Below are 24,643 nucleotides of genomic sequence, written 5' to 3' on the forward strand. Positions count from 1 at the left end.
TAGGCCAGCTGCTGTTGCTTCGTCTCGACGACGTTTTGTTCAATCCTGTTTGTGGTCCCCCATGGTCTCAAGTGTGGCTCACAACAGGGCTCGAAGCGACGTGAGCACCACGCCCGTGGGCGCGGAGTCGTGGCACCATGGAGGTGGACGGCACGAGCCGGCGGGCCTCCACAGTGGGTGGGGAGGAGGATCGCCATCTCGACACGGCTGATCATGGCGATGCAGGCCAGACACCGATTGGCAAAGTCCTCACCAAAGTCAAAGCTGCTACCGGTAGGACTTGCCCCAACAACCCCTTGCCTCGCCGGCAAACTGGTCCCACCCAAATGCTTTGGGTGGTCATCAGCTGAAATCGGGCCAGAAAGGAAGAATTGGGAAGGGGGCCGGGGAAGCGCCGTGAAAAAAAAGCGAGCGAGCGAGGGCCAGGCACAAGATTCCTTGGGTGTGCTTTGGCGCACTTGTGAGGACAATGATCATGCCAACGTCGTCAATATTGACCTTTTCCCTGGATGTATGCCCTGCTTCGTGTAGGTCCTGCCGAAACAAAGGCGGCGCTGGAGGAACTGCAATACGCTTGTCAACAGCCCGAAAACACTTTTGGCCCCAATGCCAAGGCATTTGTTGAGGAGCTCCTGGCCATTCTAAAGCGTATACCTGTCAGCTATCAAGCCAATTCCGATGATCAGGTTCGCTCTTGTATCTTAAAAACCCTTTGTGCCGCCAATAACTGCCATCCCTCTTCCACCATCAATATTTTTGTTTCCTTCTTGAAACGCCGAGCCTGTGAGACGGCTCAACTGATATCCCTTGGTTGTACAGGTGCTGCGACATCTGGCCTTGACCCTACTCCATGGCATGCCACACACGGAAGCCATCAAACAGGCCAACTTGACTGATGTAGGATTCTACTTACCCCTCTCCACATTTTCAGGCTTCGTTCGCATCTTTTCGCTTCGTATTGATGCTTGACACTGACCTATGAACGCAGCCAATTCTGAGTGCGATGACTGAGATGCTGTACGAGGAAAACCACTTGAACGCTGCCCTCGCCCTCAAGATTATCATTGACATGCACAAAAACTATCGAGAGCAGAAAATGGAGCAGGTATGTGCCGGCCTGCCTCGTGCCCCGATCAGCAACCATACTATTTTTCAAAGCAACCGAGGAAGCTTGTGTGTGTGTGTGTGTATGTGTGTGTGTGTTTGTGTTTGCTCATATAGTCACCATGGCCCTGCCTATTTGAACAGATTTCTTCCTTTCTGGACTTTGTGCGGGCTGTCTTCGACAACTTTGCCCTCAGCGTGGTATGCTCCTGTCACTCCTGCCTTTGAACCGCACGCTGCCATTGGCCTGCCCGTATGATGCTGCGTTGCCTAATATGCACATGCACCGCTCCGCTCAAATGCTTGATAGGGATTGGCTTTTGGTGATCATTTCACCGACGACTATCTGCGCAAAGTCCTCGACAACAGATTCAAGTCGGCTGAAAACGCCAATGCACAGTATCAGAGCTTCCTGAAGCAAAAGAGTGAAGCTGACGAAGATGTGCGTCCGGGTGCTTTGACGCTTCATATCTCTTCTTCATCGTAAAACGACGCTCTTCCTTACCTTACTTTTTTTGCCTGCAACCCCCTTTAGCTTCCGCGCACTGGGGAGCAGATTCAGGCCGCCCGCGAAGCCATTGCCAGCATCTACAAAAAGATTGAGACAGCCAAGGCCAGCGTATGTGCATTTCTACATCCCGTTCCCTCTCATTTTTTTTTTTTTTTGGGGCCTGTTCTACTGCACGCACGAAACAGTGGCAAAGAGGTTGTGTGATCGCTGTTCGCAACCTTCACCTAATCCTCTACTCTTCGTGATAGATTGCGCGGTGTGAGCCCAACTCAGTGCACTTGGCAGGCGCTCGGCAAACTCTGGCCCAACACGAGAAGGAGCTCGCCGCGGCCAGCCAAAACTTGACCAATGTATGATTGTCGATCTACGTGCTACGACTTGATCCTGACGATGAGCGAGGCGGGAAAGGAGGTGCTTCGCTGCACACAGTCGTGACATCCCTGGTCTCATCTTTGTTTCCCCTCCTCTCCTTTTGTACATCATCGGCTGGACGTCACGCTGGCACTCGAAATAGGCTCAGTCTGCTCAGAGCAATGCAACTAAGCGACTAGAGCAACTCACTGTCAGCGTACAACGCTCGCGCCAAGGCGCCGAGAGCGCCAAGCGTGCACATGCCAACATTCAGGCTCAAGCACTTCGCCGTGGCTTGATCACCTCGACCGGGGTGCCCAAAGATGTTGCACCGGCCTTGGGTGAGGATCCAAACCAGCTCCTCAAAGGGATTTACTCTTTTAAGGTGTTGACCGAGTGCCCCATTGTAATCGTACTTCTTTATCAGCTCTACAACGGCACTGTACGTATTTCATGACACTGGCCTCTTGAGCCCATCTCAGTGTACCTACCATCCACCAAGCAGCATGACTCACGTATGCATGGTCACCGCAGAACGACGCCATCAAGCAGCTTCTTCCCGACTTTGTGCCGCTGGCCATGTCTGTGCTCTCGCATGCACCCCAGCTGAAACCTCGACCACCTGCTGATATCAAAGAGCGCCACCGCGAATTCATTGGCGCACAGGTACAGCGCATCACACTGGTCTCTCTCGCATCGGCTCGCCCCACCTCGCACTCATCCTTTCTGAACGCACCCGTGCAAAATGTTTCGCAGGTCAAGACTTTGTCTTTCATTGCTTACATATTAAACAAGCGGTTAAATGAGGTCTTTCGGGTATATCAGGACCAGTTGCCCACGTTTGTGCTCCAGCTCCTTAACAGCGCTCCTTCCAACAGTGCCCAGCTGCGCAAGGAACTCTTGATTGCCGTGCGCCATATTCTGGCGTCCGATTTTCGCAAAGGCTTTGTCACCCAGATTGACAAGCTGATGGATGAAGAGCTTCTTGTGGGCAAGGGCTGGTCCTGCCGCGAGATCCTGCGCCCCTTGGCCTTCAGCACTCTGGCTGATCTTGTTCATCATGTCCGGAAAGACCTGCAGATGCCACAGCTTCGCCGAGCCATTCATCTCTTCCTCCGCAACGTGCAAGACACAACTCTCCCGGTCAACATCCAGACCATGTCTTGCAAGCTTCTGCTCAACTTGGCTGAAATGATGGGAAGCAACCTTAGCAATACCACGGCCGTCAACTACCGACAACTGCTGATGCACATCTTTGCGGTTTTCGTCAGTAAGATGAACAGCCTGGCATCCTGGAACCTTGCGCGCTTGCTGCAGCATCACCACGACCAGCACCTTCAGGAGCAACGGTCAATGCAAGCAGCAGCTGCTGTCGAAGCCACAAAAAGCCGTGCTCCACAAGCGGATATCGACTCGGGCGACGGCTTGGGCGGTACTGATTCGGCAGTGCGGAACAGCCGGGCCAGTGCTGAGAGCGCCAGTGATGACGAGGAACTCGCCGCGTGCGTTGACACACCTTTGAAACGCGCGGATTCAGAATTTCCACCGCTCATCTCGGCCAGTGAGGCTGGCTTTTTGGCCGGGGACCCAGGCAACTGTGCCCCGAGCGACCTGATTAATACTGATCTCTGTACCCCCGTACAAAGTCATTCGCAGCCCGATGAGACTATCGACTCAATCAAGGATTTGCGTTTTCTCGTGAAAACCTTGATCACAGGCCTCAAAATCTTAGTGTGGGTCATTGCGCAGTGCAACCAGCTTCTGGCGCGAAGCTCAACCGCTCCTCAAGCGACCCCACCAGCCGTTCGCACGGTGTCCAGCGTTGAGGTGTTTCTCTTCTTTCAACTCTGGCGCAGCGGCCTAAAATTGTTTGACCTTTATGCAGTCAACGCTGATGGCTCATGGCGACCCCTTCAGGGTACAGCCCGTACTCCAGTCAAGCATTCTTCGGAAGAGAAGGAGTTTGTGGAGAGCTTTGCCTCGGTGTGGACCTCGATAGACCACCTCACGTTTCGAGAGGTGGTGACTCCACGCGTTGACCTTCTTCTTGATCGTATTTTCGACAACAACCTTTTATTGATCGTGCCGCAGCAGTTGCTTTCAAATAAGGAGACATCGGCTGCATTTGCCTATGCTCTATTGGAGCATCTAGTTTCAAACCTCAAGCTGTTGGGCCAGGAAGACGAGAATCGCGCTTTGGTGCGCCTGCGTCTTTTCAAGCTGACCTTTGGCTCAATTGCGCTCATGCCGGACACCAATGAGCAGATTTTGCAGCCACACCTGCAGACCATCATCCATGACTGCATGCAATATGCCCCTTCCGCTAAGGTGAGCGCATGTGTGTGTGCGTGCGTGTGCGCGGGTGCGCGCGCTCATCTCAAAGCCTAACCTTCGTATTTTCCCTGTTACTCGCTGTTTTCTTAGGAGCCTCTGAAGTTCTTTCTGCTGTTGCGCGCACTCTTTCGCTCCATCGGGGGCGGCAAGTTTGAACTGCTATACAAGGAATTTCTGCCGTTGTTGCCCAACCTGCTGGCGCGCTTCAACCAGCTACTGTTGACGACTACACGCCAGCAATTGCGCGATCTTTTGGTCGAGCTTTGCCTCACTGTTCCCGTACGGCTGAGCGCGCTCTTGCCCCATCTCCATTTTTTGATGCGGCCATTGGTGTTGGCGCTGCGCGCCACCGACGATCTGGTGTCCCAAGGCTTGCGCACCTTGGAGCTGTGCATTGACAACTTGACACCAGAATTCCTGGATCCTGTTATCGACCCAGTCCGACAAGAGTTGATGCTGGCCCTGTGGAGCCACATGAAGCCACGGTCGGCCACGCATAGCCACGGTGAGAAGGCCCTTCGTATTCTGGGCAAGCTTGCTGGCCGTAATCGCGAAGAAGCCATCAAAGCCCCATCCTTGGAGCCGGAGGACCTGGACGGCACCTGCCTTCGTGTCCTTCTTGCCTTTGACCAGGAAAATGGCGTGCACCTGCCCCTGGATCACATGCTGCCCGTGGCCCTCGACGTACTTCGTGCACCGCAAGGTGCCTCCTATAAGCGTGATGCTTTTGAACTCCTCAAGGCAAGCTTTGCCTCGGTTTTGGATTTGGAATCTACCTCGAGTCCTGACACGACCTTGCTGGCCTGCATGGCGAACCGCATCCCGCTTCCATCGGACGATTACGTTCCCATTCTCGACCAGCATCACCCGCGCCCACGCACGCGGTGGCATGATACCATGCTCAAGCTGCTTCAAGGTCTCGTGCTTGCGGCGCAGGACACAGCACTTCGTGAAGAAGCCACCTTATTTCTCAAGGGCGTGCTGGCCCACTTTGCTCTGTTGGCATGCGAGCAGCATCACCGGCGTGGCCAGGCTGCGCCAGCACGATCGGAAAAGGAAAAGTCTGTCCTTCAACACATGGATGTTATCGTTGAGGCCTGTGCGTGGGCGCTATGCCAAGAGGCAACGACCCTGCCCGAGCTAGGTCGATGGATGCTGCAGGACCTGTTACAGTCATGCATTGATATCCTTGGTCACCCAGTTCACCTATGTGAGCTGCCCCTGGCCGCCGCCGCCGTCAGCGTGATCTATCACTCCTGCCACGAACACGTGTGGTATCGCAAGCAGGCTGGATTGCTTGGTGTGTCTGTTCTCTTGGAGATTCTGCCGCCAGAAATGATCCGTGGTTATTGCGTGCACTTGATGCGTGCCATGATTGCCTCCGCCGCCTCGGATGTGGAAGACTCTACCAATACCCGCTCGGAGGAAGCTCAGGTATTGGTCAAACGCCTGATTGACAAGGCCTTCGATGATACACCCTTTAATCTCGCCTCGCGTCCCGCACGATTCTCGCGCATATCTGAGCGCAAGGCGTCAGAGTCGATGGAGCACGACGATCACACCGGCAGCATGGATGTTTCTGCAGATGTTGACAGCGCCGAAGATGCCGCGGCCAGCGAGAGCGCAAGTGTCAAGCATGCCGCGCGCAAGCCCAGTGACGGCGCCAGCAGTCTACCCGGTTCGGCGCCACGTGACAGTCATGGCGGCGGGCAAACATCTGGGGGCGAGGCATCTGCTCGTGAAGCACGAGACGATGAAGCCGCGACGCCCGAAGCAGATAAGCCGCCTGCTCGCGACGAGTTGGACGCACAAGAGCAGATTCGCAGGGGCGACGTCGTGCGCTTGTTGATCAAGGAGCTTGTGGCGAGAGAAAAACAAGTGCGCCAGCTGGCCATGAATGGCCTTCATGCGCTGGCCCGCAAGGGCCAGGTCTCAGTCGCCTACTTGCTCGAAACAGGTGGTTTCAAGTCGATGGCCGTTCCGAAAACGGCGCGGTCAACACCCATCGCCGTGCAAATTGGGCGCATGGACGCACTTCGCTTTTGTCTGTCCATTTCACCGCCTCTGCTTTCCTTTGATCCCCCGAGTGAGGCAGGGGCAACACCAGCCCAACACGGCAACGCGAGTTCCACGCCGTCTACAGACACAACCGCAGGGACCACTGGAGGCAACCAGAACGTCGCTGGGGCAGCAACTGCCCAGCCGTCGACCACAAGCTCAGGCGAAGGAGCAGAAGCAACGACGCCGGCTTCCAGTGACACGCAACCCAAGGAGGAGCCCACAGACGGGAAAGAGGTGGCGAACGATGGCAAAACGCAAGATGCTTCAGCTCCATCATCTATGTCTGCAACGACAACCCCAAGCGCACCCGCCTCAGGCCACACGGTGCCCTCGACTGAAGCCACTACCACGGCAGGAAACTCCCAGAGTGCCGTTTCATCGACTGACCAGGATGCCGCTGGCAAGCCAGCTTCTGACAAGCCGGGCGATGGCAACTCGGGCACCCCCGGTGAAGTGACAACCACCCCCGCAGCTGATTCTAATGACGGCGATTCTAGTCAATCGTCTGCCACGGGCGGCCATGCCGCGCCCACGGCCAGTGCATCTGCTCACGGCCAGCCAGGCAGTGGCCACAACAGCAGCGGCAGCAGCAGCAGCAGTAACAGCTCAACAGGCAGCTACTTTCGCGAGCTGTTGCAGATTTGCAAGCTCAGCGATCAGTCAGCCAACCACGCTGCCAAGCCGCTGTCCCACATTTCAGCCGAGTTGATTACCGAGCTTCGCGTGCAAGCCATCTTGTTGATGGCTACCATCATGACCAATTCTGCCTGGCACAGCGAATTGCGTGCGGTTTCTGAGATTTTTGTAAGCATGTTGCTCTCCGACTCCAAGCCCGTGGCGCAAGCTGCATTTGAGGCACTGCAGATGCTGCACATTGATGCCAATTTGGCGGCCGAGGAGCTGAAAACCGTCTTGCGCCTGTCAGTGGACTTTGGCGACTTCAACAAAGTAACGCCCAATCGCTTGCACGCCCTGAAGCACATGCTCAAGATTGTACCAGTGAGCTACTTCAACGAGACACTGACAACCACGCTGCTCAAATACTTAATGCAGTGTGCTGAGCACATCACGGTCAATAGCAAGACCAACAGCGTGACCTGGACTGAATCCAGGCACATTGCGATCAGCAAAGCCATCCTTGCCGTTTTGGTTGAGATGGACAGTCTGGCGTCTCGCCGTGTCACACAGGCCATTGACATTGTCCTGAATGTGCACGCTGCAATGGGCCGTCATATCTCATCACCCCTGCTGCAAGAGGCCGTGCAGCTGACGTGTCGTTTCCCCGCCGAAACTTTCCCGTATCTCGTTGACAAAATTTCATCGCAAAAGCATGCCTCCCTGCTCTTGTTGGCGTTGCAGGAGCGCGAGGCTGGGGCAGCGCTTCGAAACACTTTTGTGAATAAGGCAGACGTCCTCATCGAGCGTATCTTCGTTCCGGGCGATCATGCCCTGCGTACCGCCACTACCTTAACGCAGCAAATTTCGGCCTCGTCGGTGCAGTACACAGCAGTGGCCATGTTGAAGGAGGTCGGCCGCTATCACCCCGACCTGCTGTCCAACAAGAGTAGCCTGCTGGATTCGCTTGTGAAATTGTGGAATTACACTTTGGCTTGGAACTCGCATCAAGAGGCCATCCCACCGTGCCGCAGCAACGAGCCACGCCTGCTGCTGATGACCCTGCTCGAGGCATTGCCCGTGGTAGCACGCAAAGCCGACGTGCTTTACAATCTCTTGCCAATCTTCACGTCCCGCAGCCTGATGGATCTGGGCTTTGCACGCTCCTTCTTCTTCAACCATTTGGGCAATTACCATGTGACGGTCAAGCGCGACATTCTGCTGCGCTTGCTCTCCTACATCAATGACGCCAAGCAGACCCAGGCCGTCAAGGCCGTGGCCATCGAGCGGGTGATTGCACCGCTCGTGGCTTCAGCCATTCAGAAGGGTGAGCTGGATAGCCTGCTGCGCAGTGACGAAAGCTCCAAGGCCCAAACCTTTTTCTATCGCCTGCTGTCCGTCCTGCAGCAGCACGACTATTCCGAAGTGCTGGATGACGTCAAAATGGCCCTCATACACTTGCTGGGCACCATCGGTCAAAATGCAAAAAACCATGCCGCGCTACGTCGAGCGCTTGCCCACCTCTACCGCGACTACATTGCCTTTATCTACAAGCATTTTTTCAAGGGCGAGAACGAATGGAACCTGGATGACGTGGCCTTGCGTCAGGCCGGCACGCTCGTGCTTGTCTATTTTGTCGATGCCTTTGAGTTTTACGATGGTGAGATGATGATGGAGATGTATCTTGCCATCATTGATGGCTACTCCAGTGAGGCCAAGAATACCTCCCGTCAGGCTCTCGCCATCTTGCAACCGCTCATGACTCCGGAGCGGCTGGAGCAGAAGCAAGCCGCGGAATGGCACAAAGCTCAAGCAGCCCAGCCAACAGGCTCCACTACCACGACGCCTCCCGCAACGACGGCAAACTCAACGACCGCTCCAAGCACGGCGGCCACTGCCTCTACCACTGTCACAGGCACCGCCTCGACCACCACCGCCCCAAATACCACGGCAGCGACTGACGGGCAGGCCCAAGTCAAGGTCGAAGCCCAGGACGAGGCCATGGACACACGCGCAGAGACTGCACCAACCGCCGCTTCGACTTCAAGTGCCCCCCAGGGTGCAGGCAATGCTGCGACGCAGTCTTCAAGTGGAGATGGGCAGGTTGCTGATGCCAAGCCCTCAGCAAACCCTTCTTCTACCACCGAAGCATCCACAGCAAACAATGACGCTGCCACTACGACGAGCGCAGCATTGGGAGGCGAGAACAGCGGAGAGGCCAGGGACGACGATGCGTCTCAGTCGCCTGCGTGGGTGGCCAAAATCCAGGACGTCTTAATCCGCGATCAATCTTCACAAGTGCAGCTGGTTTTGCCCATTTTTTGTGCTGCCCCCGAGCTCTTCTTGCCGTTTCGCTCGCAACTTGCGCAACCACTGGCCATGAGCTTACGTCGCTTGAGCCAACAAAACTCGCCCGATTTGCGCAAGTTGCTGGTGGACACAGCAGAGCTGTTGATTCGCTGGGACTTGGACGTTGTCGCGCGGCACACCGAAGGCAATGGCGACCATGTTGCCCCCACGACCCTCCCCTCTGCCCCGGCTTCGCAAGAAGCGCTAGTTGCTGTTGCCGCACAAGCCAAAACGGAGAGCGCCAGCGCAGGGCATATTGGCGCTCCGGCCACTTCAGCGCCTGCTGCTAAAAACGCACACAGCCCTGTGCGCACTGCAGCTTCCTCCATGGTACCTAAAAGCGCGACAACACCTGGCGGCGAAACCTCAGCTGCACGTTCAAGCGTTGGCCGGGCACCCAAGGAGACGGCTTCACCACGTCGGGTTGAGCCGGCATCTGGTGGTAGCGAGACACCTCCGGACCGACTGCTGAGTCGTCGCTGCCAAGAGCTCATCTTAAATCTGCTGGTGCTTACCATTTCACAACCCGAGTCGAGCAACGACTACTCGTCCAAGAGCATCCCCCATCGGTGCCTGCGCCTCATCAATCAAGTCATGCATCCCCAGCTGTGGTTGGATGCACACCTGTCTATCGCGCGCTTTGAGAAGCTGTTTTACGCCAACGTCGATCGCTCTAGCTCAACCAATGTGGTGCACGTATACACATTGGTTCGTCTTTTGATTCTGTTTGTGCGGCGCCTGCCCATGGAACGCTGGGGTCCTATGCTGGGCGGCTTGCGCAAGGCGCTCATTGCCATCGCGCAATCCATGCACACCAAACTCAACGAAGCTTTTGATGACTTGGTGGACAACATCTGCCTCAAGCTACGCCAGTACGGGCCGCCTGCCACTGCTAGTTCGGGGGCATTAGACTCAGCCACCGCCACGCCTACGACAGCGCGCTCAGCCCGCGGCTCTGGCAAAGGCTCAGAGGGTGGGCGTGAGAGCTCACAAACGGCACCATCATTGGCCATTCCCGACACGCCCGCCGCTGTGGCGGCAGCGGCGGCAGCTGCAATCGCTGGCACGACGGGTAATAACAATGCTTCTTCCAGTGCTGCAGCGGCGCCTGGCTTGCATCGCAACCAGGTGCCACCATCACTGCGATCCGTGGAAGAGATTTTGACCTTGCTGGAGCAAATGTGTGAGGCAAAGATCAAACCCGCCGAGGTCGGGGATGCGTATCCCAATTTGCTGCACCACCTCAAGTTGCTGACGCGCCTTGACTCACACGGTCGACACTTTGCCAAGGTCGATTGGAAGGAAATGGTCACGGTCTTGTGCAAGGTTCTGCTGCGCGCCCAGAAAGACCATCTCAACTCGCTAGCTCCTCCCGGCCCGGCTCAGCCCGGATCAACGCCGCCGAGTGAGGATGATGTGGCGGACGTGATTCACCATTGCGTGCTGTTGATCAGCCCTCGACTGCGTAGCATGGATACAACACAAAGGGCCAAGAGCTTCATTGCCGTTCTCCTTACGCTGGTGGACAAGACGGAAAACGCGAACATCATGAAGCGTCTATGCAAGTATTTTACCGACTGGACCATCGACGAATCGCACGACGTTATGTTCCCGCTCAAGGACAAGGCCATGTTTATGGCACGAGTGCAGGCGGCCGTCGTTTCGCGTGGCTTCAAGGATTCAAGCGTTTTGGAAACCTTTCTCGAGTGCATCATGCGAATTTTCACGACGCCGCGCCTCCGCAACACAGACTTGACGCAGCGCCTCGAGCCTGGGTTTTTGACGGGCTTGCGTAGCCCCTCGGATGTCCAGCGTGAAGCCTTCTTTGCCCTTTTTGATGAGCCTAACAAGGTGGCGAGCCTGTTTGATCGACTCGACTACTGTTTTAGCCACCAAACACAACGATGGGAGAATGCTGGGCACACATTCTGGCTCAAACATTGCCTCGACATTGTGCTCCATGGCGCTGTCCTCGAGAGTCCCGTGGTGGGGTCCAAGCAGGTGCTGTGCCTCCCTACATTGCAGGTGGTGCAGGATATGGAGAGCGACGCGGGTGTGACGGCGGCCTGCCAACAAATTGTGGAGCACCACGGTCGCTTCCTCCACACCATGCGTTCATTGTCGCTGCGAGGGCTCACAAAGTCCCTGCGCTCCTTGGGCCATTTGAAACCCACGGCGGCGCAGGCACTCTGGATGGATCTCTTCCCGCTCATGTGGCCTTTGCTCAAGGCCGAGGAGAAGAAGGTGCTGGCCGCGTCTCTGGATCAATTGCTTCAAAATCCTTTCCACGTGGATCAGGCGCTGGTTCGACCAAGCAATGTCAAGGCTTTATTGGTGGGCATCTCACGGTGTGCCAACCCCAGCCTGTCGCTGTCTGTCCAGCTCTTGCACCACCTGGCCATGACACACAATCTGTGGCACACGTGCATCCACATGATTGGGGCGCAGATTTCGCGTACGGATCAGCGCGATCAGAGCACGGCCGGCAAGCTTGATCCTGCCCGGGATGCGCTGGCCGACCTGTACTTGCAACTTAACGAGCGGGACACGTGGTATGGCCAGTGGCGCTTGCGCGCCAAATTGACGGAAACCAGCCGTGCTCTGGGATGGGAGCAGCAAGCTTTCTGGGAGCAAGCGCAGGGCGCCTACGAAGCCGCCGTGCAAAAAACTCAACAAAAGGGTGGCGAGTTGCGCGAGGCCGAATTTCAGCTTTGGGAGGAGCACTGGATTGATTGCACCCGTCGTCTTGGACAGCACGACCTTTTGCTCAAGCTGGCGGAGGAGAACCACAATCGTGATTTGATGGTCGAATCCGCCTGGAAGCTTCGCAAATGGCGGGTGGCCAAGGATGCGCTTGACAAGCTGGGGAATCACCAGGAGGCAAACATGCGTTCCAAGCTGCACAAGGCCATCGTGCTCATGTCGAGCAACGACGCACTGGACCCCCAGGCCGTGGTCGGTCTATATGAGGACGCCGTGCGCCTGGGCCTGCAGGATTGGGTGCGGTTTCCAGAGATTGTCGGTGCGGCGCACGTACCATTGTTGCAGCAGTATCAACGTCTGGTTGAGGTGCAAGAAAGCAGCCACGTGCTGGCAGCGCACATGCCGGTGAACCGCGGGCGCTATGGGCCCCAGGAAGTGAGCAACACCCTCGACGCATGGCGGCACCGAATGCCGTGCTTGTGGGACGAAATGAATACTTGGGATGATCTCCTACTCTGGCGTCAGTTTGTTTACGAACGGCTTACCTCGTTGGCTGGGCCAACGACCAAATCCGATCCAGCCGCAGCCACCAACCATGAGGCAGCTTTCAAAGACATGGCCAGCACGTTGAATAGGCTAGCTCACACGGCGCGCGAGCATCGCATCCGCTCGGTGTGCGAGCGACGCCTGCAGTCTCTGCATAATCTTGGTAAAGTACCGCCATCGGAGCTTTTTGTCAAAGCACGTGAACATGTTCTGTGTGAGATGCAGTTGGCACCCGATGATTTTGAAGCGCAGATGGACGTCATCAACGGCATCACGCTGGGCCATTTCAGTCAAGAGCAGAACGGCGAACTTCTGGCACTCAAGGCGTCGGTGCTCCACCGCAAGGGCGAATTCAAAGAGGCCAATCGTCTGTTTTCGGCCGCCGTACGGGTGGCAGATGATGTCGGCTATTCGTGGTTGGCATGGCATCGCTATTGCGACCACATGTTTAGTCTGGCTGCGACCCATGCCGCCAGCGAGGCGCGCAACTTGCTTGACCTGCAGGAACGTGGCAATGACGCCTCTGCGACTGGTGGGGAGCCCGGGGCCAAGCGGCCTAACTTGGGGCCTGATGGCGCCAATTCAGGGGCCGTGTCTGCGGAGCAACTCAACCGGCAGCGAGATTTGGCTCGCTCCCAGGCGCGGCAGGCGCGCGAATGGGGGGTGGCTAGTATGATGTGTGCGATGACAGCCTTGCGGTGCAAGATCTCGTCGAGTGAGACACAGGGTTTGGTGGCGCGTTGTTTGATGCTTCTGTCCAAGGACGACACGGCGGCCATTGGGAATGCCTTCACCAAGATGGTTGATGTGGTCGATGCTTCGGTGTGGAAGGCGTGGATCCCCCAGCTATCGACTGCCCTGAGTCGGCCGGAGCTGCCTCACATTATGACGCTTGTACTGCGCCTAGCCAAGCAGTGGCCACAGGCCACGTATTATCATCTGCGCACGGCCTTCCTAGATAACCGTGCTGCTCAGCATACCGCCGATGACATGAACCGCCGTGGTTTATCGACGGGCGGCGACTCTTCGAGCAAACGCGCCAAGATGGAGGATGGTACGGCAGAAGGCCGAGGGCGCGAGGCCGATCCGCGCGAGCGTATCAAGGTTTGTTCTTTCTGCCCATACTTGTTTGTCTTTCCAAATTTTGGGTGTGAGGGTAACTCGGGGGGGCAGGTAGAGAGGGCAGAGGAAGGCCAGCCCGTTGCACTTTGTTGTTGGATGCATTGCGTTTGAATTGGCGTGCCGCGGCGAGCTGTGGACTTGGTCACTCTGGTTTGGGGGCTCACGTCGTTGGCTTGCGTGCTAGACGGCCCTCAAAGCGGCTGGAAGTGCCATGCAAATGGTGCGGAATAAGCATTCAATGCTGGCTGCCGTGCTGGAGAATCTAATTGACGAGGTGGTGGTGCGCTTCAAATCAACACACGAGGAGGAGCTCCTACGCACGCTGCGCGTGCTGTTGGATGAGTGCTTGAAGGCAGCGTTTATGATGTTCGAGCGGGGTCCTGCCATGCTGGCAGACGCGGGGGCACCCGCACAGGTTCGCATGCACTTGCGACGTTTATTGGAAAGTGGTTTTGCGGCTCCCCATCCACTCGCAGCACGTCGCGAGGACTTTAGGGCCGACTTTTCCGGCATCCAGAACATGCCCATGTCTGTGTGTGTGGATCGGCTTCGGCGGTGGCACAAGAAAATTGCTGACGTGGTTGCAGAGCGACCCACCATGCTGCGGTTGGAGGAGATTAGTCGCGTCTTGTCGCAGTTCACCCCGTCCTTGATGGAAGTTGAGCTGCCAGGTGAGCACATGGAGGAGCGGCTACATGCGCATAGCATCGTGCGCATCGAGTCCTTCTTGCCCGACGTGGAGGTTGTGCGCATTCACTGGGCCAGCTATCGGCGGCTCAAGATCCGAGGCCGCGACGGCAAGGTATGGCGAGACTGTCTCACCTCACGCTTGTGCGCCCGCCTTGCCTAGAGGTACCCTAAATGAGCCTATCCTGATTTGTACTCATTCAGTTTACATTTGCCTGCGCTATGCTGCTTAGGTGTACTCCTTCTTGGTGCAAAACACACCCGCTCGCTTTGCTCGCACGGAGGAGCGCTATCAGGCTCTTTTGCGCCTGATCAACCCAATCTTGCGCTTGCACAAGGAGTCTGCCAAGCGTGGCTTGCAGTTTACGATTCCCCGCACCGTGCCCCTGAGCCCGCATGTCCGGCTTCTCATGGTGCGTTGGTGCGGTTGACGTTGGCGCTCATAGGCGTCAAAAAGAGGCGCTGTGCTCACTCATTGCGCGTGTCTCTTCTCACAGGAACCAAGTCCGCACGTGTCTTTGGAGGATGTGCTGGAGCACTACTGTGAACATCGCGAAACGGCGAATGATCCCGAGCATGGTATCATGACAGCCTACAACCTTCGGATGGAGGAGGCCCACCGGGTCAAGAGGGAGGCAGGCAACAAGAAGGACAATACCGACAAGCAGCAACTTGCTCAGTTTCGCCGCGATGCCTTTGACCGTATTCGCCGCCAGCTGGTGCGTTTCGAGTTCCGATTGAGTTGGCAAAGAGGATGAAGAACGGCGGCTTTTCATTTTTTTCTTTTCAATTTTTTTTTTTAAATTCTTCTTTACTTAATGGTCCGCTCGATTGACATTCATGTTATTATTCTTTGGCTCGAATATCTGTAGGTACCATCGGAGGCACTATCCCGCTACTTGGCAGCTTCATTCCCGGACCACGACCGCAGCTGGGCGTTTAAACAGCGCTTCACGTCGCAGCTGGCGTTGAGCGCCTTCGCTTCACGGGTGTTCTACCTGAGCAAGGGGCAGCCGTACACGTTCCGCTTTTCCTTGCAAACTGGCAACATTGTGGTTTGGGAGCTAGCTCCGAGCCTGGACAAGACGGCGCAGGTGGTGTCGCTTGATCCGGTACCATTCCGCCTGACGCCAAACTTGGTCAACTTTGTGACTCCGGCCGGGATTACGGGCATATTTTCTGGGAGCATGGTGGCCACAGCGCAAGCGTTGAACAATCCCGATCACATGTTTGCCCAGCTGTTTGAGGCAATCATGAGGGACGAGCTGATTGCGTATTATTCGGTCATGGAAAAGCCGTATGATAAGGGCGTGGTTGACAACGGAAAGCTGGTGAGCAAGGTTGAGGAAAACCGCCGGCAGGTGATGGCGGCGCGGCTGGCACCGCTGGCGCGCTACGAGGGTGAGCATATGCACACCCCCATCGACCAGCTGATCAAGTATGCGACTGCATCCAACCACCTTTGTACCATGCCTGGCACCTGGCAACCCTGGTTGTAAAGACCCGAGGCGGCACTGCAGCAGGCTGAGCCGAGGCGGTGGGTGGTTGAGCGTTGGCCAAAAACCGGGCAGTCCAGAATTGGATAGGCCAGTTTTTTTTAAAAGATGGGAGGTGCATGTTTCTTTCTTCTTTTTTCTTTTTGATGTTATTCGTTTTTTTTGGGTGACTGTTTGCATGGAGTCGTCTGCTCAACCGTTCAACGGCTGACTGGCTAAGCCAGTGGTGTGCACACCCACGCCCGCTTAGGATTGAGTGTACGAGCGAGCTTGATTGTGATTCTGTTGCATTATTATGATGGCGGTGTGGCTTTGGGGAGCAGTGGCTTGTGCCAGAGCAGCACGCTGGAAATGTGTGTGTATGTGTGCGTGTCCGTGTGTGCGGGGAGACTGGTTTGGCATTCTTTCCAGCAGAAACCATGAACGTAGAAGTCGTCGTTGTGTTTGCCAAACAGCTTTTTTGGGTTTTTATTGTGTTTTTGTTTGTGTCCTTTTTGAACTGACCAATAGATGCCACAACGTGAATCTCATTTGTTTCTCGGGGCTTCCAGTTGGTGGTACCAACGTTCCCCCGGTCACAGCTCCTTCCTTCCTGCCCTGCCGACACAATGTGCCATCATTTTATCTGACATACACAACATTGTGCAAGCGTTTCAGCGCTCTTTTTTTGTCAGCACGCGTCCGCCCACTCCACCCCAAAATGCTGACAAAATTCTGCTATTCTTGCTGAAATTTGACAAGGTCACGCCCGTTTCCTTGCAATCTCTCTCTCTTCCAGAGATGAGAGAGAGAGAGAGAGAGAGAGAGAGAGAGAGAGAGAGAGAGAGAGAGAGAGAGAGAGAGAGAGAAGAGAAACTTGAAAGAGCAGCAAGCGGCAATGTTGCACACGTGTGATGCCGTCTGATGGGGGGTCTGTTGAGGTGTGTAAGCTGCACAACGTGTGTGTGTGTGTGTGCGTGTGTGTGTGAGAGGGGGCGAGAGGCAGCAGTTGACTGACGGGTGAAGGGAGGTGCAGCAGCCCCCTACGAAGCACGGGGCGAGACGACACAGGAACGATTGTGCTTGTGCGACAGCCCCCTATTCCGCCCCTCTGCGGCTGAGCGCTCGCGCTTCTGTCATTTTTCTAGGCCTCCATTGCCTTCCGCCTGCCGCGCACCCCCTCGCCCGTCGCATTGCCTTGGTCTTCTTTCGGAGGGCGTCCAGGTTTCGCACCCGCGTCATGCCGCGCAAGTCACATAACCGCCGCACCTCGGGGTCCGCAGCCGCTGCCAACCGCCCGACTTCTGGTCGCAGCCAAAATTCAGCGGCTCTGGCTGCCATCTTGGCTCGTCTACCCGCCTCAAGCGACAAGAATGGTCCCCATACCGCCTCGTCCACCAAAAAATCTGCCCAAGTTTTAACAGCGGCGCCCATCCCCAAAAACATTGAAGGTACGACGCGTGTGCCGCACGACATGTCGTCTGCAGATGAGCAAATGGATAGACAAGCAAGCCTCTCGACCCGCCCCTTAAAACTCACTTGAACTTGGACCCACCTGCCTGCCTGCCTGCTTGCCTGGCGACTGCGAGCAGAATGGTTTCAATCGGCCAAACACACGCTGGTCCAGGGCTGTGGCGCTGTCACCCCGGAAAAGGCCGCTCAAGCCAAGCAGAAAATCAAAGACCTTTCCACTTCCAGCGACACCGTTGGCATTCGCTTCACCGGCGCTGCCCTCCATCAAGTTTATTTTGCCACCAAGTTCGACCGCCGAGGCTGCCTTCTCTTTCAGCTCCTCGCTGCCTGCTGGCGTGCAAGCCCATCCACTTCTAACAAAGGAAAGACGCACTTGGCCACCTTGAGTTCCGGCACAACCCTGACCGCTACTACGGCCTTGACCTCCGCTTCCGGCACCATCGCCATGCCCCCGACCACCACGACCACTTCCACGGCCACCCTTACCACCCCTGCTACCCATAGCCAAGCCAGCCTTGCCGATGCAGGCCGGCGTCTGCAGCTCTTCTGCACTCAGCCCACTCCGCTTCGTGTCGCCTCCATTGGCGGCGGGCCAGGCACAGATGCTGCTGCATTCAAATGGCTCCATAGCCTTTACTTTAGCCCGGCTGGCCTGACCACACCCGTTGAATTGCGTTTGCTGGATTACGAGGGTAGCTGGAAACGACACCTGTCTCGGTTGCAAGACCTTTTGGCGCCCGAGTGCACCGTCGCGTTCCACCGCTGCGATGTGACCCAGTCCATGGCCGAGGACATCAACCACGATACACGCGTTGTCTTGGCCGACACCGACCTCTACATCTTCTCATACGTTTGCCACGAAACCTCGGCCGCCGCTCAGGCGGCCCAGCACGCCTTTTACACCGACCTGGCCGCCACCTTGCAGCCCGGCAACATGCTCGTCTTTGTGGACGTGATGGACCACAGTCGCCGCTGCCTCAAGCTAGTTTGTGAAGCTCTCCAGACTGCCTGTCCACATCCCACCTCTGTGGTCGATTTCCTCGATACCGACGGCCATGCTCTCAAGACATCGGGCTTAATCCTCATGGTCAACTAGACAATTCCAGTCTCTCCACACCGCAGCGACATTTGCTTCAAAAAACCCTAGCTAGATTTCTGCCGACACGCATCGGTTACGCCAATCTGTCCCTGTGGGACCAGCCAACGAGGCAATAGCCCATCTTTGTCTCATGTGTATATTATTATATTATGCAATTTCAAAACTTGAAATCAAAAAACAAAAAACAAAACCAACCTCTTTTTCTTGAAAAAACACAGTTACAGTCCTAAAAACAAGAACGAGGAAGCTTTGGACACGCGGAAGTCGCGCATTCACTCGTGAACTTCGTAAAAATACAGGCGGCCAGCGAGACCGATACACACAGTTCAACAAAGCGAGTCAAAGAGAAGGGGCATGGTCCTCAGGGACAATGAGCCAGGCGCATGGCGCCACAAGTTAAGTGCACAAGCACCGACAGAGTCAAGCCTATAGCAGGGTGAGATAGGTGGGCAGGGCTTCATCAAGATTGCGACGCTTTGGCGCTCCCTTGAGGTTCAACCCATGCTTATTTCCTCGCTGATTGTCGGCGCTCTCCTTTCGGTGCTCTAAACGACTGTAATGGCTGGGAATGACGGGTGATACTCGCTCATCATCCGACGTTTCCGGAATCGGCAGGCCCGGAATGGTCTTGTTGTTTAGCTTTTGGGTGTTCAAACTCGAAAGTTGTGCTGCCAGATGTAAGAAGCTCGGTCGCGCTCGATATTCGCACCAGCACTGTTGCATAATATCGTAGACGGGCTCGGGGCAGCTCACGGGACGAGGCATGCGATACCCGGCCTTGACGGCGACCACGACGGCCGAGCTGGAGAGGCTACCGTACGGAAGAGCGGCGGCGTCGGTCGTAATCTCATACCTATCGTGGAGTGCCAGTGTGAGTCTTTCACTGAGCAGCGACAAAGAGCAAGCAGAAGAAAACGAGAAGGCAACAACAAAAAACAGTTTGCTTCGCCCAGCGATAAATTGGCATGCAGCGAACGAAAGCGACCACCCCCCAAAAAATGCAGGCAAGGCGCGCACAAGAGGAAAAAGGTTGGCCTTGCCATGATGAGTTTGCCATATCAATCAAAGACTTACAAAACGATTCCAAATGACCAAACGTCACTCTGTGGGCCGATACGTCCGTCAAGCACTTCCGGCGCCGCCCATCTGCAAAAGCCAATGCCCATGCATAGAGTGAAAAGGCAGGCCAGAAAGTCGTCGCATCATTTTCACATGCTTTTGCGAGCACAGCCATTAGCCATAGATGGTCTGGGGTACAACGAATCCTGGCTTTGGCCCATCACTCCCAGACTGACTCTTGTGTTGCCTGCCCTATCTATAAACCCCTTCTTTCTCTCTTCTCATTTTTAGCAAGGCGACGGTCAGGCCATGCAAACTTACCGAACGGCGGTTACAGCACCCACGTCCTGCAAATCAGCGCCCACATAAGCCAATCCAAGGTCGGAGACCTTGCAGCGATGATTCTCATCAACCAAAATATTTCGCGCACTTAAATCGCTATGAACAATCGAATAGCGCGCCAGGCTGGCCATGCCGCGGGCAATGTCTTGCGCCATGCGCATTTTTTCTGCAACTGCAATCTGCCGGTTGTCCTCGACAGTGGTGCGCAGCATGTGGGCAAGGTCACCTTGGGAGCAGTACTCCAAAACGAGAATGAGTGATGGTTGGGCCACGGCAATGCCAATTAACTTGACCACGTAGTTGTTATCGTGCAGTTGATTCAGCAAGATGGCCTCGGTCAAGAGGCGCGCTTCTGACGTGGCAGTCGAGTCTCCTGATTTGGCTTGCTTACAAACCACTTGTTGGTCTGCTTGTTTGGACCAGCCCATGCGACGCCCACGGCGCAATGTGCCCAGAAAGACCTGTCCATATTGCCCACCGCCCAGAAGAGGGCCTAGAGCAATGTCGTTGCGTCCAAGTGTGGGCGGGGCCACCAAGGGTTCGGGGCACTTGGCCTGCCAGTAATCAACGGCAGCATGCACATCGACACGGTGGCGGCGCTGGCGTTGTAGATGAAGGATGAGACAAAGTACAATCAAACCCAGCACAACCAAGGGTAAAGCGATGGCAAGAATCAACGTTTGTTCGTCGTCCGTATCGGCTGCTGGAACCGATGTATTCAAAGCCGCGGTTGGAGGTCGAGTGGGCAAAGGAGCTGGGGCACACGACAACGCCCGAGGCTGCCACGACCCCAAGACCGAACCCTCTGGGTTGCCAATGGTAACTGCATCGCCGTTGACAAAGGCCACGGTTTCTGTGGCCCCAAGTTCGCCCTCTGCATCAATGCTGAGATGGTCATAGTAAAGGCCCTCGATCGAGTTGTTGACGAGGATGGATGCGACGGCTTCACGCAACAGTCGCCGGGTCACATTGAGATTGCGACCAAAGCGGTTGGTGTACTTCATTTTTTCTGCTGCCGTGGCGGCAATCATGACAATCTCGGCCACGTTGATGACCCAAGCACGGTCGAGGATTTGCGGGAAGAAAACGCTGTGATCTGTGCTGGAATCAAAGGCCGCAAAGGGAGCGGCGTATGGCGAGGTGCCTGTCGGCGTGTTGAGATTCATGGATATGAGGCGCCCCGTCATTGCAAGGCGCACGTCGAGGTTCCAGTCGGACTTTGGCAGCGCAAACCGAGACGCAACCCAGAACACATTGGTGTCCAACAAACCAAGAGCGTAAGCACGCTCAAATAGTACCCGTGATTGGATGGGGTACCTGAGGCCGGAATGAAAAAATAATAATAATAATAATAAAAAAAAAAAAAAAAGAAAGAAAAAAAAAAAGAAAGAAGAAGCAGCAGCAGGGCCATGCAGTGAGGCGAAGAGGCGGGAGGCAGGAGAAATGCGAAGATAGGGAGTGCGTGGTGGACGAGTGGGATTATTAAACTTACAGGCTAACGACGACAAGGCCCGTGCCATTGGCCCAAAGAGCCTGAAGGAGTTGATCGACGAGAATTTCGTCCTCGCTGGCTGGAAAAACAAGCTCCAAAGCCACCGAGTGGCCTGCGGCCGTGGCCAGCGAACGAAATCGCTCAGTTGTCTCCACGTTAGGAGTGATCGAAACGTCGTGGATGAGCGTGATGCAGTCAAACTGGCCAAGTGCTGAGACCAAATTTACCAAGTTGGCACCCAGCTTGAGTGTGGATGCCGATAGACTGAGATAATTGGGATAGACGGAGCTGTTCACGAGCACAGCGCTAGAACCGATGGGACTGATGAGCTGCAGATCCGGGTTGAGGCGGGCAACATTCATTGCCTTGATGGCGCAATCAGACACCACAGGCCCTGCAATCAAATGCACGGCATGTGTCTCTGCCAGGCTGGGGATTACAGAACAGTCCTGCCCAGTCACATCGGCTCGCAAGAGTTGAACACGAATGTCTGGATACACTTCGGCCAGGTATTCTGCACCATACAGGACAAATCATGAGGCTAACAAGGTTGGCAGCCAAGCAAGCCGCTTCAAAAAGACCACGGCAAAAACATTTAAACTGTGAAAAAAGACAGGCGGAATGGACCGACCTGCTGCGGCAAGAGCCATAGCATCAGCACCTGCCGAGCCTCCTTGAAGGGTGGGACTGAGCCTAGAGTGGTCAAACAAGGATTGAGGATGGATTGGGTGAGGGTGTAGACAGCTGATGAACGAGAGTAACCATGAACTGGGCTCACCTCTGGAATACAAGAAGAATGCGGATTTCCAGAGGATACTCAGAAGCTGGGAGAAGCTCTGGATAGGTCGGAAAGAGGATGGGTTGGTCAATTTCTGCACCCAACAGAGAGTAAAACACGACATTGCCTTGGTCCTGCAGGCCAAAAATCAAGTTGCGGTTGTCAGCTGAGCAACAATCGACGCGCCAGTGCAAGGTGTAAAAGGTTTGGCGGTCTGGGCCCACCAGGCGTACCGAAGTGAGGGCCCGCAGCCGATAGGCGAGGACGTCGCGCTCTGGGTTCTTGTCCGTGGGGGCTTGCATTGCCACCATGAAATCATTCTTGGCATCCTTGAGCTGATAGTCAACGACTAGATCCTGAAGAGCTGTGCATCGAGTGCCAAAGTAGCTCAAAAAGGCATTGGCTGCCGTAATAACGGGAAGATCCGTCAGCAAATCTAAGAATCATCATGTTCGGTACAGGTGCTTCGGTGTGAGCTGAGCCAGGAATGCCAATGGCAGCTGGCGGGCACACAGAAGGGCACTCAGCAGGCGGTCACCTGGTAGCTTGCTAGAGATGATAATGGTGCGTGCGCGTGCAATGGCGCGGATTTCGCCCGTCGTGTCCCAAGGATTCATGGCGGCAATTAACGTTTCAAAGGACACCGCGTTGATGTCCTCAGGGTAGAGATACACAAGCCTGGATGCAACGCAGGAGGCAACAGCCCGTAATTAGAGTGAGCAATTGCAGTCCGACGTGCAAGAAGCAAAGCTGTCGGATATGATGGTAGTGTGTGGGCGCGGAACGTACCGTTGGTTATCGGCATGAAAGGTGATGGAGCGGACCATGGCAAGGGCCATGCTGTAGACATCATCGGCAAAGACGAGGCGAATTGGGTGCTGGTCGACGGGCAAGACACTACAGGAGGCCTCATAGGCTGTCTCGTGTGCAATGAGTGAAACATTCTGCAAGAGAGCGATGGCGACCCACGGTTTGAGAATGAGATGAGCCAACGAGCACGGCAACGTCTGTGCTGCGCTGCAGGTCAGTGTGTCTGTCGGCAAGAGCTGCGTGAGAGCTTATGCTTGCAGACGTACGTATGCATCGGCAGCTTCAAGAATGGCGTTGCGGAGGGGGACCGGGAGGGTGAAGATGGTGCAGGAATTGTCGTTGAGTGCAACGACGTGGTGCCATCCCATAGCATTGACCAGGCGCATGAGCAAGTTGGCATGGCGAGTCAAGTTGACATCACTGGGCAGGCAAACATGCGAGGCGTTGCTTTCTACAAGGGAGTAGAACAACCATGAAAAGGAAACGAGGGTGAGGGCAGGGTGACAGCCGAGATGGTGAATAGGACTTTTGAAAACGCGTTGTCACGGTGTGTCTCTCTCGGAAAAAAAAGGGGAAGAGGGGGAGAAAAAGACAACTCAATCATGGCGAGCACAGGGCTAGGTAACGTGGCCTGGCTGTAAACAAAGAAGCAGATTGAACGAGACGGGGGCACGGTGCAACATACTTGCACACGGGTCAGTGGCACCGTGTATGTAGCCCGAGCTGGGAGGAAAGAGTAGTGTTCGATCTGGGGCTTCAACGGTAGCATCAACGTGACCACTCGAGTCGATAAACTTGAAATGAAACAAGCGGGCGGCGATGAGGTCATCTGTCGTGGCGGTGGGCGCAGGTGACGGGGTGAAGGTAACGGTTACGGGCACTGGGCTTGCGGTGGACGTGTCGTCATCGTTGTCATCATCATTGGTGCTGCCGTCGCGCAGGACGAGAGGGTGGTAGCCGCAAGCGTCGGTCCATGTCTCAAACACACCACGCTGGGTCAGGGTTCGATTGAGGTCCAAGAGCGAGAAGGGGGCGTTGAAAAATTTGACCACGGCGACCTCCTCTGCATGTGCCATGAAACCCATCCAAACAACAAGGGTACAGAGTTGAAATAACCGCAACCTCAAGGCTAACGGTGGACCAGTCATGCTGCTGGCGATGAGGCGATCAGATGTTCCGAGCCGCATTGCCGAGCCGGTGGCGGGTTGGCCAGCTGCTGCCGAGTACTCGACAGAGCTATTCGGTCAAGGAGATTAGCTGATGTGGTGTCGTGACGCGACTGGCATGATGTATTCTCAAGCGAGTAACCCCGAGCTCAACATGTCACACCGGGCGGTGCGTGCGTGTGCGCGCGCGCGCGCAATGTCGCTGCCCCTGGAGATGAGAGGAGTACCGGGCAAGCAACATGCTGAGCAAGAACCCCATTGCGTTGTTGATTGATGCATTTAAAGGGTCGGAAGACAGCACACGACAAGGACAGGGCATAACAACGCGGGGCATAACAACGCGGGGCAGAGCGGCGGTGCAGCTGCTCACACGTACGCACCTGAGAGAGGGTAATCAAGATGTCCTTGTTCTGGGAAAAAGGGAAAACCGCACGCACGTCCACTCTTGACGATGATGATGATGATGATGATGGCTGCAGGGGCACACACGCCACCGGCAAGTACGGAGAGGGAGAGGGAGGGAGGGAGGGAGGGCGAAGCGACCAGAAAAGCTTCAAAATATTTTT

The 24,643-nt window shown here is 55.7% G+C and overlaps 2 protein-coding genes across 2 annotated transcripts in view; one reads left to right on the forward strand and one right to left on the reverse strand.

Moving 5' to 3' along the window:
- Nucleotides 1–137: 137 nt before the first annotated feature.
- Nucleotides 138–18,427, forward strand: MONBRDRAFT_10012 (uncharacterized protein; the record flags this gene model as incomplete). The annotated part of the gene is made up of 15 exons (XM_001747657.1): nt 138–273; nt 532–686; nt 989–1,105; nt 1,415–1,546; nt 1,640–1,723; nt 2,130–2,408; nt 2,501–2,632; nt 2,819–4,294; nt 4,391–13,678; nt 13,881–14,498; nt 14,617–14,796; nt 14,881–15,102; nt 15,256–15,784; nt 17,007–17,309; nt 17,451–18,427. The coding sequence occupies 15 exons, from the start codon at nt 138–140 to the stop codon at nt 18,425–18,427; spliced, it is 14,628 nt and encodes a 4,875-aa protein (XP_001747709.1).
- A 429-nt stretch (nt 18,428–18,856) lies between these two features.
- MONBRDRAFT_27315 (uncharacterized protein) overlaps nt 18,857–24,643 on the reverse strand; it is a gene marked incomplete at both ends in the record, with an annotated part of 7,215 nt that continues 1,428 nt past the window's right edge. The window contains 14 exons of the mRNA XM_001747740.1: nt 18,857–19,283; nt 19,505–19,576; nt 19,811–20,385; nt 20,629–20,975; nt 21,102–21,148; nt 21,324–21,837; nt 21,955–22,016; nt 22,102–22,235; nt 22,335–22,537; nt 22,640–22,779; nt 22,891–23,045; nt 23,178–23,362; nt 23,597–23,974; nt 24,458–24,550. Of these exons, the coding sequence (XP_001747792.1) occupies nt 18,857–19,283; nt 19,505–19,576; nt 19,811–20,385; nt 20,629–20,975; nt 21,102–21,148; nt 21,324–21,837; nt 21,955–22,016; nt 22,102–22,235; nt 22,335–22,537; nt 22,640–22,779; nt 22,891–23,045; nt 23,178–23,362; nt 23,597–23,974; nt 24,458–24,550 (3,332 nt within the window). The remainder of the gene's footprint in view (nt 19,284–19,504; nt 19,577–19,810; nt 20,386–20,628; nt 20,976–21,101; nt 21,149–21,323; nt 21,838–21,954; nt 22,017–22,101; nt 22,236–22,334; nt 22,538–22,639; nt 22,780–22,890; nt 23,046–23,177; nt 23,363–23,596; nt 23,975–24,457; nt 24,551–24,643) is intronic.

This window comes from Monosiga brevicollis, genomic scaffold, assembly GCF_000002865.3.
Source record: "Monosiga brevicollis MX1 MONBRscaffold_18 genomic scaffold, whole genome shotgun sequence".
Classification (NCBI taxonomy): domain Eukaryota; class Choanoflagellata; order Craspedida; family Salpingoecidae; genus Monosiga; species Monosiga brevicollis.